The 14,615-nt window shown below is 38.1% G+C and overlaps 1 protein-coding gene across 6 annotated transcripts in view; it reads right to left on the bottom strand.

Annotated features, from left to right (window-relative positions):
- Positions 1-10,305: 10,305 nt before the first annotated feature.
- The window catches only part of COL12A1 (collagen type XII alpha 1 chain), a 99,730-nt gene continuing 95,420 nt past the window's right edge, over positions 10,306-14,615 (bottom strand). For 4 of the 6 annotated variants that reach the window (XM_063152907.1, XM_063152909.1, XM_063152912.1 and 1 more), the window contains 2 exons: positions 13,813-13,983; positions 10,306-11,398 (listed from right to left, as the gene is read on the bottom strand). In XM_063152907.1, the coding sequence (XP_063008977.1) occupies positions 11,217-11,398; positions 13,813-13,983 (353 nt within the window). In that variant the 3' untranslated portion in view covers positions 10,306-11,216. Of the gene's footprint in view, positions 12,646-13,368; positions 13,427-13,812; positions 13,984-14,615 lie in introns of those variants that run through there. The other 2 variants (XM_063152910.1, XM_063152911.1) reach the window with 2 other exon arrangements.

Genomic DNA, 14,615 nt, shown 5'->3' with positions numbered 1-14,615 from the left:
TGTAATAAAACATATTACTGAATCATAGAATTAGAGAACTGTTGAGCTTGGAAGGAGCCTCTGGAGGTCCAGTCCAACTAGAGCCAGTGGCCCAAGACTGTGTCCAGAGAGTTTTTGGATGGAGGGATCCACATTTGGATGGAGACTCCACATAGTCTGAGGACAACCTGTGACACTGCTCACCCACTCAGTGAGTGAAAAAGCTTTGCCTGATTCTCAGATGGAGCCTCCTGTGTTTCAGATTGTGCCCATTGCCTCTGGTCCTGTCACTGGATACCACTGGAAAGAGCCTGGCTCTGTCTTCTTTTCTCCCCCCTTCAGGTGTTTATACACATTGATGAGATCCACCCTGAGCCTTCTCTTGCCCAGAATGAACAGTCCAGCCAGGTTCTTCCCCCACTGCCATGAGTGTAAATGTCCAGCTGGCAAATCTGACCTGTTGCTTCTTTACCCTCTGCCCAGTGCCCTTTGGAATGTGTTTAGATGATTACAACATGGGCATTTACTACATCAACTTTTTCCCCAGTTAAGAATAGAAGCACTAAAATTGACCTAATTTTTCAATACACATGAAGTCCCAATTGGATAAGAAACAATCTCTGAAAATATTGTAAATGTTAAGGCAGAGAGATAAGTTGTTGTTGGTTTTGGGGTTTTTAAAATGTTCTTGTTCAACTACCTACATTTTATTTAAATCTATATGATGACAGAGAGACTCGTAAGAATTATAAAACTGATTCCAGTTTTATTTCTCTTTTGCTAAAATAATGAGGCTTTTGTATAAAGCTATCTCATATGCTTCTGTTCAGTGGGAGATATTCTGAGCAGATGTGCAGCTTGTGTCTTGCTTCTAAGGAAAGATGGATGGATTTTTTTAATATGAAAGACACAATTATTTTATCTATTGTATTTCTCCTTGGGGTATTTTCTTGTTTCTACACTAATGATTGCCCATGGGAAAATTATTCTGCATTATGCTTTTGTACAATGTATGTAACACATTTAGCTAAGAGATCCAAATTCACCCACTAAAAAATGATATTTTCCCAGTCTTGGACTTGAGAAAGTTCAACAGGAACTGAGGTTTTGTATCCCAAAACATCAACTAGGCATGAGATCCCCACCAAAGAGCACTTGCTATGCAGTTTCTGTATAAATATCCTGGTTGTCTAATCAGGGAGGAAAAGATTTTAGCAAAAGGCTTCATATTTTACTCTTGGCTCTCCACCTTTCTGCAAGAAGGCATCTCCTCCTTCCTCATGGAAAGCACTGGGTGACTGCAAAGCTCAATTTTATGATGTAAAGGAAGTGAGTTTACTGTAGCTATGGATGGCAAGTAAACTAACCAGTGCTCTATATGCACATTCATGGAAGGTTCACAATGAGTTCTTACATGGAAGGAATTCTTGAAAACATGACCACTTCATTTAAATTAAGGCTGCAGAGAGGCACATGCTAACCCAACCTGCATCTGAAGATGGGGAGTTACAAGTCACCTCCTGTTCAGAGGTTACTGAGATGTACTAATGTGGTGCTAGGTCTCAGCAAATGCTGATATCCTACTCTGCCATCATCAGATCCCGCTAGCTGGGGCTCAGCACCATGGCAGCACAGCTGAACAGGCCTCTTTAGAAAGCCAGTTCATGTCTGAAAACAGAGTATAACCAGTTCCAGTGCCAAACAGAAGCTGAATTTTCCGGGATTAAAAAAAAATAACTTAGGGTACTGAGACCTAATGAAAATCTGGCCAGAATTCATGAAATTCCATGCTGATTCATTTCCAATGAGTTTATTAAAGGCAAAACTCAATTGGTTTGAAAGGAACTTGTTCTTTCTCCAGTGGCATTTCCACCACACTGAGATGTGGCTTTTCCCACGGTACAATGCACAATGCAATTAATGTTACAGGATAACCATAGTCCAAGGTAATGTGCCAAAAACTGCATTCTAAGCGAGAAATATTGGTTGTAAAATTTGGCTGCTAGAGCTGAATTGATTCATTCAGCTTTAGAAATTTGTATCCTTTTGCAGGATGTAATTTGTATCCTTTTGCAGGATAATGTGTGTAGGTATGCAACCTGGGGAAAGACTAGCAAGAATAAGATCCAGTACAGCTTATAAAGGAAGGTGAATTTTAAACTGGGACAAAATGCCATCCAATATTGGTACAAAAGGAAGATCTTCCCAGCTGCTGTAGCTGGAGACATTCTTAAAACCATCAAAGCAAAATAAGTTGTATATGAGAAATATGTATATAAGACATATATATGTATATATACAACTTATTAATCACTAATTTTCATAATTTGTCATAATGACCATAATTTATCATTCCATTCACTCTGTTTACAAAGAATGCAAAACAAGGAGAAAGCAAAGCCATTTACATGTGAAATATAAGCTATTTGGATCTTGGGGTTGTAAAAGCACAGTTGACAACACTTTCTTAATTTGCCATGTAGTGGAATGTCTAGGTGTCATAGTAGTACTCTTCCAAAATGAAAAATATTTTAATGAAAGTTATGGTGTTGTAAGTTACCACAAAACCAATGTGTTATATTCTGACCTCCATACATCTTTGAAGCCTTGCATGAAGTCTGACAAAGACAGTTGACAGGTAAGAAAAATAAGGGAGATCTGCCTTTTTTATCACTTCTAGGTAAGACCTATACCTTGATCTCAAATGAAACTGTTCTTGCATATGTCCTTACAGAGGGTTTTTTACCTCTTCAGCATTTCTAAGTTCAGTTTGAACACCACCATCTTGTGAGACTATCTTAGAAGTACTTTTAAGAAGTAATGAATAATATATTTTGGTTTTGAGATCTCAAGAACTCTTCATCTACTCCATCGTGCGAGATGGATCTATTGAAGTTCATTATATTACTATGCATAAAATAGTAAAAACTCTTCTTGTGATACCTAATCATATGTGTATATATACACACAAACACACACACACAGACACACACACACACACATATATATATAGCTGTAATATTACCCATTCACCTCTGAATTAGAGACATAGAATGATTCAGAACTAAGAAATTTTTTTTTTCATGTTAAAGAGAAATTTAAAATTATAAGTTGCAGGTGTGAGTAATGCATTTAGACTGAGTTTGAGACATCAAAAATGGACTGAGTCAGTCACAGAGCTAAATGAGTAAGGTTGTTAAAGAAAATCTTTATTTCAGGAAATCGGTAACATTGCTCCTGACACAGTCAGTGCTTGGCTGAAAGATTATAGTTTATGTCTCCTTTTAATGTCTTTCCATTTAGAGCTAATTTCAATGAGAATTGTCTACAATATCTATTTATAAAAACTGCTTGTGAGTCTCATCCATTCTACATTTCTAGGACTATATATACTGGTACAAAAGGCAGGATATAGCTATCATTCACATTTCTAACTTATTCCCTTTTGAAAAAATATCAATAACATTCTGGTCCCAATTACTGTGTTTTTAGAATATGCAGAAATTGTGCCTGTGTATCATCTGCCAGAAAGGGATGCTGAGTGCATTTATTTTAAAGCGTAGACCTCTTACTTCTATTTTTATATTTCTGTAGATCATCAACTACAATCTTCACCATGTTTCCCAGTAAATCTCAATTAATCACAGCACAAAGCAATTTCTTAAATATTAACAAGAGGATTTGTGAGCAATACTGTGGGTTTTCTTAAATTTTACTTCTACTTCAGCGCCTGTAATTCAAATATTTTATGTGCAATATCTCAGTTCTTAATTTATTCCACTTCTCTGTCTCCAGCAGAGGCCTCATTTTTATCTTTATGTAGTGACCAAACTCACTCTCTTCCATCCCTCCAGCGAGACTCTGCTGTGTCAACAGCCCTCCTAGGACACCTTCATTCAGCCTTGGTAGGAGCAGCCCATACAGACCTGTCCCAAGGGAGAGGTTTTGTACAATTTCACCATCCAACCCAGTGAAGGAATACTCCCAATGACAACCATTTAAGGATTTCCCAAACTAAATGTTGTTAAAACACGGCATGAGCATAAAATAGTATTTTCAGAGATAAATGCTGAGCCTGACTCTACTTTCCAAACAAACAAGGGGACCTCCCCACCCTCCTGTGCCCCAGGATGCCATTTCAGCCCAGCCTGGGGCAATCAGCCCCTGTCCCAGCACAGTTATGAATCACGACAACACTTTAATTTCATATCCCTGTCTAAGGAAAGTTTTGGATCTTTACTGTACATTTAAACACCTTTCTCTTCAATTTTCTGGAAGCTTTCTATTTCACTAGGAAATTTCTTGCCTCATTTCTAGGGAAGCAAGTGCCATGAACGGAAGACACATCTTTCAGACTGGACAGAAACTAGACAGATATAGGAAATGTTTGGTGCTGTTTTGACTTTTTTTGCTACTGAAAAGAGATCAGTTCAGGAGGCAGAAATATAACTGCAGGATACTACCTTAGAGGACAGTCTGCAGGCATTTTCTGTCAAATATACTATACACAAAGGCACTGCCAAATAACAACAGAGAGTATTCATGGTATTCTGAGGAGCTGCCAAAGAAAACAAGCCTGCAGATTATCCTTTATTTGATGTTATGCTGACATTTTTCACATGAACAGGGTTTCTGGAACTGAAAATTAAAGGATGAACATCTAAGAATGGATTCTGGGCCAGGATTCCTGCTTTCTATTCAAACCTTGGTTATGGTTTTATATCTTTGCTTATTTACCCATAATGCAAAATAATGTTGAGATTAAAGGCCATTGCAATTAAAAGACTCTTCCACTGTTTTCCAGTGCACCAAAAAAGTATTTATGTTCCTTGGAATTGCAAACAAGTAATAGATTTGGGTTAAAATCATGATTTGAACCATCTCACTTCACAGTTGACAACTGTGTAAAGCTACTTATATGAAGAAAATAATACAATCTACCCAGAAGACTTCTCACTTGTTAATCTATCACAACAGGAGTATAAAAGCTGGAAGAGGTCTAACAGTACAAAAAGATACAGGGGGACTTGGAAAGGCCAATACTTATGAAAGTGTCAGCTGTAAGAAACCCTAAAACTCCGCATCCAAGCCCCTGCTTTGGAGTTCTGGATGCAAGATGGAAAATAGCAAAATGCAAGTCACACAGAGTACATAATTCAGGAACCCTCGAGACTTTCTTAATCTTTTGTCCGTATACTGCCAGAGAAATAACAAGTGCTTGGAATAGCAGGAAGGCAACGGGAGGGGAAGAGAGCAGAAATATTCCTTCTTGTCAGACTTTCCTTTGCCAGGCTAAACAAGCCCAGCTCATGAGCAGGTTCTCCAGGCCCTGGACCCCTTGGTGCTGCTCAGATGAACTAGCTGTGACGTGCCCTTATCCTTCACGTTTCCCAAGCTAAACAGGCAGGAGGCCTTAGAGTGGGGAAGGGCACATGAGCCTCAGGAAGGAAAGAGGGCATGGAAGAAGGGAAGGAACACCGTGCCAGGCATGACATGTTGGCATAACACGAGACACAAAAATGCTCCCGTACAATGTACGGTAATTTTAATTGCTTTGCTCTGTTCATTGTCATGAACGGAACCCAAAGCTGCAAACATTGAATAAAGTGTTGCAATTTTCCAGTAGAGGTTGCTATGAGGCATAAACATCTGGGCACTAAAACTGATAAACTTTTTTTTCAGTTTGGCAGCTGCAAAACTGGTATGACTCAAGGTATTTATCAGTTTTAAATACTTCTGCTTTTCCAGACAAGAATACTTTTTTTTCATAATACTGGAGCTCTGTTTCTTTCTCAGAGACCAATAATTCTGGTGAAATTCATGACAGTAGGCCCTGGATATGTTCCCTCTCTAATGGAAAAAGAGACAACTTTTGTTTTCTTCTTTCTGGTATTTCCTGTGCATCTGAAGACTTTCTACTTTCATTACAGATGAAGGAAGAAAATACATCTCCTTCATATTTTTAACTTCAGAACTTTACAGGGACAACACACTCTGAAAATGGGAAATAGAAAGTATTTTATTTCTTCTATGTCCCATTTTCATTGATTTGTTCAATATTTAATATTATAGAAATAATCTTTGTTGTGATTTGGAAGGTAACTCAAGGCTGGTTAAAGAGGCCAAGTTACGAGCGCCATATTGCTTTCTAAAACTCAGAGATCAATGGATGTCTCAAAGTAAGCACCCAGAAATGTCATGTTCTTAAAACTTTAGGAACTCTTGAAAATCCAGTGAGTAGCTTGCATCAGCCCAGGAAGTAATAAATATGAGCTTCACGAAGAAAATGTACAGTGGTAATGAATAAAAACCTCAAGACGTCCTGGACTGCCTATAGAGGAATGACAGACGGGGGAGTCAAACTGTGCACAAAACTATTCTTTGTAAACAGTTCAGAAAGAAACAGGAGTGCTCAAGGATAAAGAAATTCATAACCACAAAGCTGACACATAAATGAAACTGAGACCAGTGCTTGTGTGGCAGCTCAATAGAGTCTTGCTCCATTTCCTCGTTAAAAAGCAAATCTCTGATTACTAAGGGTTTTCTAAGTCTCCAAGCTTAGGGAACAGACTTGTTCACTCAAAGCAGGAGTAAAAATGCAACCTCACTAAATTTGGTGGAAAAAACATAGTTGATCATACAAGAGAATTTCACAATCACTCTCAGAGGTGTAACAATCACAATTAGCTCAATGATTGCACAAAATAACAAAAACAAAAAGGTGGAAACATATTAAGCATAAATCAATGAAAACGCAAATGTAGGAGTGTATCAGCACTAAAACCACTGTTGTATTCTATTTAACGGAGTGTCATCTAAGAAATATTCAGATCTGGAGAAGTATTCAAGAGAATTTATTTTAATCCTCAAGTCCTTTTCCAGAATGTGAAAGTGATCAGTAAGCATTCTTTAACTAGTTGGTCAAGGCAAAACTGTGAGGAATTCTGCAGGATATTGAAGGTAATAAACCCTTTATTAGAAGCTGTGTTTTCTTGAGGGCTATAAGTTATATAAGGTATGATCTTTCCTACTTTGAAGACCAGAAATACAACTACCTTCATATCAGTAGGTTCAATGGTACATCAAAAATAAAATTATAGATAAGGTGTTCATTCTTATCTAAAAACTGACATGAAAACAATTTCTATTCTCACAATGCAACATCTTCCCATAATTTTTTCCTATCCATAGCTGTGATCTGGGCTGCAGTAAAAAAATGCCAACACATTGTTTCATTTCTTAACATCAAGGGACAACCTCTGGGATTATGTGCCTTCTTTAATGTGTTTTCCAGAAAGGATATATTTTTGAAACTTGCTAATAAGAATTATTAAGATCTTTAAGATGTGCACAGGTTGATCAATGTATCACTAATATATGTATTTTATTTTTTTTTAGTACAAAGAGGGGTCTTCATGGGAACAAAGATCAACTGCTTGTGTTGTTTTTGAAACCCTTTTTGTCTGGACAAATCATTTTTTTTCCCTGTATCTTCTTCTTTTAGAAGTCCCTCTGTGCAGTCAGCACTAGGGAATTGTACAGATTACTGCAAAACCACAGCAAAAGTAAAAATGAAGGGCAGCACTATTACATCCTTTCCTTTGCTCTATTTTTGCCCACTATTACACAAAGAATTCAGCAGAGATGCATTACTACAATATTTAGCCTCCATAAATCAGGAACATTGTGTATTTTTTTCAGTTTGGCTATCCATGCTATCAGAAATGCAAAGCAGTTGCTCTCTGAGCAGGGGGATTGTGGAACAAAGACCGTCTTCATTATGCTCCTCTCTGCAAACACGGAATCACAAAAATCAGAGGCACAGAATGAGCAAGTTTCAAAGGGATCACAGTGGGTCATGTGGTCCAACCTCCCTGCTCAAACAGGCTCTTCCTAGAGTGTATGGCACACGATTGCGTCCAGATGTTTCTTGAATGTGTCCAGTGAGGGAGACTCCACACCCTCTCTGGGAAATCTGTTCCAGTGTTCAGTCATTCACAAGAAGTTCTTCCTCATATTCAGGTGAAACTTCCTGTACAGCAGTTTGTGCCCACTGCCTCTTGTCCTGTTGCTTGGCACCACTGAGCAGAGCCTGGAAACCTCCTCTTGGCACCTTCCCTTCAGGTACTGACAGAGTTTGATGAGGTCCCCTCCCAGTCCTCTCTCCTCGAGGCTGAGCAGGCTCAGCTCCCTCAGCCTGTCAGGGCTCCACGCTCATCCCACGCAAGCAGCAGCCCCTTCCCACCTGCTTGTTTGTATCCTCAGCTTTTGCCAAAATGAAAGGAAATGTGTATGCAATTTAATTCTGCTTTCAAACAATTTCTTTCTTTCGAACTGCCAGACTATGTAAACTGCTCAGTTGTATATGAAATATTCAGGAACTGAAATTTGTTTTTATTTGCATTGAATCTGTATTTTTCCAGAATTTCTTTGGCTTGCCTTTGCAACAGCTTTCCTAGAAGTGCCACCAGTAGCCCCTACCACCTCCTTGGAGCCATTTCCCTGAGAATTCCTGGAAATAAGTTTTCTTCTTTGTTGGCCTCCAACAGTAAACACTGGTTTATAAGCTGCCCAAACATCTAAAGTATTTTCTTCATATTCTGCATGGGCCATTAGAAGTTCTTTTTGCTTCAAAATGTAGTCAAAAATCTGACACATGTCAAACAGGTGAAAGAAGTGTTGACCAGCTTTGGGGATTATGGGGATTTTTAAATGAAACATAAATGCTTATCAGCACTAATGTGAAGTACACAGATGGTCACAACTCATACTTTGCAATTCTGCAGGGAGCACACAATCTAGAGCTTACCCTACAGATCTGTGAGCAGAATTTTGTCATTAAAAATGCATTAACTACAAATAAGCTCAGGTTTCATTGAATGTTTAAATATTTTAGGCCACCAGATAATCAAATAGTGGCATGTCTATAAGGATTGATATCAAATAAAGAATGCCAAAAAATCAAGGCATCCTTGGCAGACATTTGGTGTATTTTGTGAAGAAATAAAAAAATTATTTAAAATATATGTTTTAAAAAAAGGTAATTTTTTTGCTTAAAGGACAGAAAGAAATCTTATAAATGAAGACATGGGCATCTAGTCAAATTTGTCATAGAGACAAATTTGTCATAGAAACAGACAGATGCGAGATCAATGCAAGATGTCATTATTTTTAAATACAATTCAGATAAACCTTTTAATCACTTCTCCAAATTTCTACTTCTGCCTGACACATGCCTTTCTTTATTGAACATGAAACTGCAAAACATGTTTTGATACTCAACTCTGAACACTTAGAAAAAAAGCATAAAGAATTAATAGCTTTGATTCTCCTTCCTCAGTTCAACCCAGAATTATTCTCTTGCAGACTAAAAGACATGTGGATGCAATCAGAACCGCTCTTTGAAATGCCATTTGTTTGTATTTCATTTCACTGATAACGAGCCAGGCAGTCTAAGGAGCTGTGTAATTTCCATTTGTGGGCACTACAATTTGCCATGCAGCTCCCAGTGCAGATTCAGTGATCAGGAAGCCAGCCTACACTTCTAGCTTCACTTCTGTGACAGATGTCTTGCATGATGAGAAACACAGTTCCAGCTTTCCCCATTATGTCAAAAGGCTTTGCTCCAGGTCCTATGGCAAAAGCCATTTCTACTTATCGGGACAGTTGAGATACCGTGGAAAAGAAGGATCACCACAGTCCACTCTTTCCTCCTCAGTTAGTAAGTAACTCTCCAGGCCCACTGCTGTTCTCTCCCAAATCACTCTTATGACCCTCTGCAGGTAAAGCTCCACCGCTGTGGTCAGAGCTTGTGTGAACACAGATGAGCTCCCCAGGAGGGAGGAGCCCTCTCCTGCAGTCCCAGAAGGATGGAACTCGGCAGATGCCACACCCCGCTTCCTCAGGCGAGCTGTCTGCTCATGTCCGTGCTGCCACAGCGCCCACAGCACACCAGCACTCAGAGCCTGGGCAGATCTAGGCGCTCTCTGCACTTCGAGCAGCTCCTCGGGTGGAAAGTCTCTCTCCCTGCAGCAGCCATCCACCAGAAATCCCCCAAAAGACAGCAATTAATCCTCACATTTGATCTCATTTTCCTCACCAAAAGCCTTGCAGACTGAATTTCCTAAAAGTTATTCATACCTCAGACAGAGGAGGCATCTCCTGCTTTCATCCCCCCACTTCTAGCCACCACAGCCCAAATACTATTAAACTATTCTCATTCTAACTGATTTTTGATATCTGGCATTTCCAGATTATTGAGTAAAGGACACTAATACAATACAAATATGTCAGTCCCAAAATGCCTTTCAAAAATGAATAGACACATACATTTTCAGTAGTTTTATTGAAAAATGCCTCTTTCATTTCAGAAATAAATAATATAAGGCAGTGAAATTCACAATTTGCAGTTAAAATATAAAAGCAGCAATTCTATATCCATAGTCTTGCAAACAATTTCCAACTGCTTTTGGTAACTAAGAAACATTGTATTCTGAAAAAAAAATCCATACTAAATATACAACATAAACATGCAATTCCATCTCTGCAGGATTGACTGCAATTTGGCATAAATGTAACTGTGTCTACAAACAAGGAGATTTCAGGCATTATTAAACTGTATCCAGTTGATAGAATGATTTCAGCTACTTAATGTTTGTGATGTTTAGAGGAGATGTATAAGAGCAGTATATGCTCCACAGATTGTAATTCAGAATAGAAGAAAATTACAATGATACGGGAAGGAGAGGGAAATTTTTGGTTCTTTTTAACTAGATATTGCAGACCTGTGATCTGACTGAACTGAAAACATGCATTGGAAAAAGAAGAAAAATGTAGAGCTAAAGCAGACAGTCCTTAGAAAATTTGCAACAGCTCTGTAGTTATTTTTGTTTTGGTTTTTTGGTTTTCTTTTTTTTTAATGTGTTTATTTTTACATTATTTTAATGAAAAGGCAGCACTGGGATAACTGAATGCACACCTTAATCTGTATGCAACCACTATAAGCAACAGTATTTTACAAGCATTTCCAGAGCAACATGAAGTGTTTGGGTACACACATTGCTATCCCCACATAAGCAAGATACAAAACAGGGGTGCGTCTGATATGAAAAGGCCAGAAAGCCATATTGCAAAAGGAATGATGCACTCTCCCTGTGTGTATCTGCAAATGCAAGCACAGCAAAAGAACAAAAAAAACCCACCAACCAAAAAAACCCAAATCAAGACACACAGATCTTTTACGGTTTTGTTTTTGCATTTCTTGACAGTGATCTTTTCCAGCGCATGTGCTCAGGGTACTCTGGTGAATGCATTTCAACTCCATAGTCCTCATACTCGTCCTCTCTCCTTTCTGACTCCATAGGTACTATAAAGGGTTCACCTTCAGGCTGATAGGGTCCACTTTCAGGCACGTATGGTTCTGGTTGAAAATAGTTGTCCGATTGAACATAATAGTTATCGCATGTCTTTGAATCCACATATGCAATGAACGTTAGTCTGGCTACATAATGTTAGTTCAACCTTATTTTCATATAATAAATATATAAATAATTAGTTCACTGGGGGTATTTCTCAGTTTTGCTTATGAATGCTTTTTTGGCAGTAAAATAATAAAATGCTTTAAATTCATCTTGAAAGGCTTTGTATTTATAATACACAAAACAGTGCAGAAAGAGTCATAAATTAGGCAAGGGACAAATCATGGTAAAGCTATTTAAAAAAACCAAACAAAACCAAGAAAATCAAATAAAATTACTATTTTACAGCTACTTCAGTAAATCTAAGCATTGGGCTTTATTTTAAACTGCATAATTAATAGAAGACATGGAGCAGGTAAAGTGAAGAGATGGGTTTGGTGTATGCTAATTTTCTGTGAGAATGGGAAAGTAAGTGTAGACATAACTATCACCAGCGGCAATATACAGTACATGTCATTTTGTCGTGCTGTTCCTCGTAACAAACCGAGTTACAGCTGGTGCTTCAGGAACACCAAAAACTACAGCAAAACAGAAGAAAAATTATTATAAAACTTTGGTATTTATAACTGCAGTTACAGATCCAACAAGATTACACATAAAAAAAGGTATATGCCCCAATTCAGACATGTTGGTAAAAAGCAACAGACAGGTAGGTTTCATAAGTTGTCAAAGATGTTATTCTGGCATACAGCAAGCAGCAGCAGGCTTTTATGCAAAAGTATCACATAGAGTTGTTAACAGATTTTAGTGGATACAGTCCCATACAAATAATCTACAAGCCACAATTAGTTTACTATTTACATAAGTTATTTCTCATTTTCCAGGTTAAATCTGTCTCTCTTCTAATGGCATTACCTTCGCTGGTTAGTAGTTTTACAAGCCTCCTTCGCCACTGAGGTTTTTGGTGGTCTAGGTCTTTTTTAAAAAAGAAAGACTGTCTATTTTATTATTGAAATGCAATGGGCTTAATGAATTGATGTAACTGTCCTTTATCTCATTCATGAGTTGTGTTAGTAAAAGTATCTCCCCGTTCTATGAGGTCAACATGGTTCAAGAACCATATCCGTGGTGAAATATCCATACGGACTCATTTTCTAATAAGCACGTGCGCAAACATCTCAGAAACAGGATTTTCATGTATTCAAACTGTAAGCAGCACTGGCGACTTAGAAAATGTGTTAGCCGAAACCTGAAACAGGTCAAAGATGATGTTAGTCTTTTAAAAAGTCCATCTGATGTGCAAAAACATACTTTCATCCAACTAAATACATAACAGTTAAGTCTTAGGCATATATTTATATATGTATACAAAGCTGCTTGCTAGAAAGAACACTGCTAAATCACACACACAATTTTCTTTATTTTTCACTTAAATAAGAATTTTTTTGTGAGATCTGCACAACGACCTGGCTCTTTAACCAGTATCACTGAGTCTGCAAGTGTGTACATATATATATATATATATATATATTTTCTTTTCTTCTTCTTTTCATGGATACATGCACAATTACACTAACAGCAAACCACATCCAATAGTAGTATCACATACACTAATTTTGAGATCTGGCAAGGCATACATATTAATTTGTTAACAATACTGTGGTCCTGCAGGATCCCCATGTTAAAATATATTAGAATCTTTCCAGTCAAAAATTGGTGGTCACTGTGACCCCTCATTTTGGTTCCAGAAGCAGCCTACTACTTTGAGCAAAGTCACAAAGTGGAAAGCTTATATGACTCAGGGCTAATCAGAGACTCCATGGCATTTAACTTGGTAGATATTATAGGACAGTGGTGCTTTTCAGTTGTCTGCACTGTTATTGGCAAATGGATTTCCTTTGTGGAAATTTTTTATTTCAGGTATCGATTTTCTATAAACCCTGACATGGCTCAAAAAGAGACACATGGAAACTGCCAACCACAGCATTCATTTTATTTTTCAAGAGAAACATGGAGAATTCAACCTTGTTCTGAAGACGATTGGAAGGGGTGGTGATAGAGGGGGAAAAAAGAAGAGAAGAAATTGGTCACTTCAATCCTATGAGCAACACCACCAGCTAGTAACCATCTAAATTAAATAAAATAAAATAAAAAAAAAACAAGACTACAATATTTACTCAGTACTTCCTATTTAGAACAAATCATGCATAACATCAAGCAATCCTAGAGCAAAGTGTAAATGGCTGCTCATATACTGGAACATTACAATGAGGCAGGCCTGCTCACTGACCCATCTCCTCCTGACTCATCATGTTCAGATTAGCAGGACTGTCTCATGTAAAGCAGCTCAATATGAACAGCCACACCTGTGAAGGCTATTTAGGGCAAGGTTAAGGTTAAGTTGTTCATAACCTACCTGGGAATCCTTGGCCATTGTAAGGGATGCTAGCACACTGGGATGAATCACAATATCCTGGTGGCCCTGGGGGACCCCGAATGCCCGCATTTCCAGGACGGCCTGGGGGCCCTGGTGGTCCTCGTGATCCTGTGGAGCCTGGTGGACCAGTTCTAGATTCTCCTTGTGGACCTAATTTTAGAATTGAGAGGTTGGGAGGTTGTTTTTTTTTTACGAGACATCTTGATAAAATAGCTAACAATACTTCTGTTTAGACTACACAGCCCAGGCTGTCTTCAGTGAGAAAGCACTCGCACTTTGTTGCAGTATGGGGGTCAACAGAAAGAAATACAAAAGAAATCTAGAAATGTGACTCATCGTGAGTTGCCTCCCTGTGTGTGGTTTATTTAAGTATTTATTCTTAGAAGCTAATTTAGTAAGGTTTGAGCCAAGTAAGAAATGTCAACGTATTCTCTGGTTAATTTCCCGTTTGTGTAAGATATGATCATCTCAAGGGAAACTACTAGATTAGACAAGCACACTGGATTTCTATTAAAATATAGGAGTACATCAATTATACTGCCCAGTAGCCCCAGGATAGATGAGGTAATGTTGTTTTTGGAAGAAATCTTATTATGGTTAGCAGAAAAGTAAAGCTTCAAATAACTGGGGCTACAATTTGCTGCAAGCCTATTATGATTCCTGTAATGAAAAGCCATTTTAGCCTAGTAAACTAAAAGCAGAAACAAATGATGCAGCTGATTTATGCTAAGGCATAAACAAAATTCCATAACATGAAAACCAAAACTAATAATCAAATAATA

Source organism: Melospiza melodia, chromosome 3 (genome assembly GCF_035770615.1).
Source record: "Melospiza melodia melodia isolate bMelMel2 chromosome 3, bMelMel2.pri, whole genome shotgun sequence".
Taxonomy (NCBI): domain Eukaryota; kingdom Metazoa; phylum Chordata; class Aves; order Passeriformes; family Passerellidae; genus Melospiza; species Melospiza melodia.
Note: the sequence above shows the minus strand (reverse complement) of the source record. Positions and strands in the feature narration are given on the sequence as shown.